The sequence below is a fragment of the Metopolophium dirhodum genome, chromosome 1 (genome assembly GCF_019925205.1).
Source record: "Metopolophium dirhodum isolate CAU chromosome 1, ASM1992520v1, whole genome shotgun sequence".
NCBI lineage: Eukaryota > Metazoa > Arthropoda > Insecta > Hemiptera > Aphididae > Metopolophium > Metopolophium dirhodum.
This window is the reverse complement of record NC_083560.1, coordinates 10253588-10256515: the sequence shown is the minus strand read 5'-3', so window position 1 is coordinate 10256515 and position 2928 is coordinate 10253588. Positions and strand designations below refer to the sequence as shown.

Here is a 2928-nt window from a genome sequence, read left to right as displayed (position 1 = left end):
GCAGATGAGCTGAGTGAAGATACTATTTTCTTAGAACCTCCGGATGAAAATATTACTGACAAAGACTCCGATAACGATGAACATACAGGTGATATAAACCATTTACCTGCTAGTGTATTGAAAGCTAATGTTATTTTACCGAAAGAAATTCTCAACACCGACAATTATTACGAATCAAAAAAAAAAAAAGTTGTGACTACAAAAAAAAATCGGGTTGTAGTGGGCATGAAAAAAAGTCAAAAAGATTCATCTCAAATTTAGCGTGAAGGAGATTTAGAGACTCCTAAAATATCAGAGCTTTGGGGTCCAGATGAAAACAGTAAAATAAAATATGGCTCACTTGCGACATTTGAACTTTTTGAATTATTTTTCGATGATCAAGTTTTTGATTCTATTGTACAATATACAAACATTTATGCTTCTTCTAAAAATATTTCCTTGGACTTGACAAAAAATGAATTGAAATGTTTTATTGCAATTCTCTTATTATCTGGGTATAATGAAATGTCTCGGCGACGTATGTACTGGGAAAAGGCCCCTGATACAAATAATGGTTTAGTGTCCAATGCTATGAGGCGAAATAGATTTGACGATATATTTCATAATCTTCACTTTTCAAACAACAACAACTTGGATAATTCTGATAAATATGCAAAAATAAGACCGTTGATTACTATGATAAATACTAGATTCCTAATGCACGCTCCTCACGAAGAATTTCATAGCATAGATGAATCCATGGTGCCATATTATGGTAAACATGGATGCAAACAATTTATCCGAGGAAAACCAATTCGTTTTGGATTTAAAGTGTGGGTTGGGACATTGCGTCTAGGATATGCATTATGGATCTCTCCTTACCAAGGAAAAAATACCGGGTTCAACCAAACAGATGTCGGATTAGGAGGATCTGTTATTTTAGCTTATGCTAACCAAATTATAAACCATCGACCTGCTCCATATCATTTGGTGTTTGACAATTTTTTTACGGGTGTCACTCTTTTGGTAAAGCTCAAATCTATCAACATTCGCGCGACAGGTACAATTCGGTCAAACAGAGTTATGAAATGTCCAATTGATTTTGGAAAAATGAAAAAACAACCAAGAGGGTCTAGCTGTAGTTTTGTTTCAAATAATGCAATTTTTATTTGCTGTTGGCGTGATAATAACATTGTTTGCTTAGCTTCAAATACTATTGGGACAGATCCTATTTCTGTGGCAAACCGTTGATCTACTTCCGAAAAAAAAAGATTACGGATTTCACAACCAAATATCGTTTCTGTTTATAACAAAAATATGGGTGGTGTAGATCGAATGGACCAAAATATATCACAATATCGTATTGGGATCAGAGGTAAAAAATGGTACTCTTCTATTGTTCTATATATTATAGACTTAGCCGTTCAAAATGCATGGCAGCTTCATAGGATGTATAATAAAAATAAAATGGATCAATTGGCATTTCGAAGAAGCATAGTTATTTCATATCTGACACGTTACAAGACAGAACCCACTCCAGGAAGAAGTGGAGGCAAACCATCCAGTGTTATTATGGAAATAAGATATGACAAATTTGAACATTATTTGATTCCCCAAGACTCTCAAACACGGTGTGGTCAATGTCATCAAAAAACAACGACAAGATGTATGAAGTGCAATATTGGTGTCCACGCAAAATGTAACGTTTTATATCACACAAAATAATGTTAGTATGTACCTAAGTAAATTCAAAAAATATACATTGTAAGCCTCTCATTATCATAATTTAAATATAACGTGTAATAATTAATTATCAATTAAAAGTATTAAATTTCAATTATTTTTATTGGTATATTTGTATATGAAAACATAATAATATTTATAATTGTTCATATGCCCAGTGTCCTATATATAGGACACTCAATAACTCTTGTATGGTATATAATTTTTTTTTTTTATAATTTATTCAATCACATTTGGCTCCAATAATATAAGTTTATAGTAGAAAAATCAATTTTATTCACAAAAATTAACCTTGGGCGTAAATGTGTTAAGGCGTCGCGTCGGGTGATTACTTCTCCGAACATCCCTCATGAGTACCTTGACCGATAGATGGTTCGCATTAGCTATGAGCAAAGATGCGTTCCTGGCGGGAGAGATCAAACCGAGTGGATGGGAAAGCGCACTGGAGACTCGGTCGGCGGAGGGGCGGTGATCTGGATTCAGTCAATCGTTTACAAATGACCCAGCTCTGGAGAGAGGACTCCGGTGTTGTGCGCCGGAACCAACCTCGACGGCTGGGGGCCACCAGTGGCAAAACCTTGAACGCACCACCCTTAGGGCGGGCAAACACAGTTTGTCGTCAAAACAAGCACAATTTGTTACCGTAAGACTGAAATCACCGAAGAGTGGGCGGAGTCAGGAACCACATGCCTGACCTACGGGCAGGTAACATCTTAGTAACGTTAGGCGGAAACGAGGAAGCGGGGACTAAGGTCCATCGCTGCCGTAAGAACGGCTAAAGAAACTGCGGTGACGACGGCGACGGGGGGCTCGGATCCCCCGCTGCTGAGCGGAAACCGACCGCTACAGACAACACGAGGCCGCCAAAACTCTGAAGGCGGCAGAGCGAGGGCAGGTCTGGGGGGACCGCCGGCTACACCGAGCCGGTGTTCTCGCGCCCCCACGGGTGAAGCGCCCGCCGGTCGGGGAGGGGCAGGCGGGCCCCCGGAGCGGTCTGACCTAGGTTGCTGAAAGGGCATCGAGGTAACCCCGTGAAGACTTACTGGCGCTCACCCGCCTGGCAAGGACGGCCCAACCAGGTCACGACGAACCAGGCGTGTAGACTGACCAGTACAAGTACACACCTGCTACCGGCCGCACCAAGACGAGTCACGTTGAGAAACTGGCTGACTAATCTGGTCCGGGAAAGGGGCAGGCGGGGTACGG

General features: G+C 40.7%; 1 protein-coding gene across 1 annotated transcript; it reads left to right on the top strand.

Moving 5' to 3' along the window:
• The first annotated feature begins 504 nt into the window (after window positions 1-504).
• On the top strand, window positions 505-1230 carry LOC132949765 (piggyBac transposable element-derived protein 3-like). The gene has a single exon (XM_061020869.1). The coding sequence runs from the start codon at window positions 505-507 to the stop codon at window positions 1228-1230; it is 726 nt and encodes a 241-aa protein (XP_060876852.1).
• The last annotated feature ends 1698 nt before the right edge of the window (window positions 1231-2928 follow it).

Bases quoted from the DNA above. Each gene is read 5' to 3' on its own strand.
- LOC132949765 (XM_061020869.1), top strand. From the start codon at position 505: ATGTCTCGGCGACGTATGTACTGGGAAAAGGCCCCTGATACAAATAAT.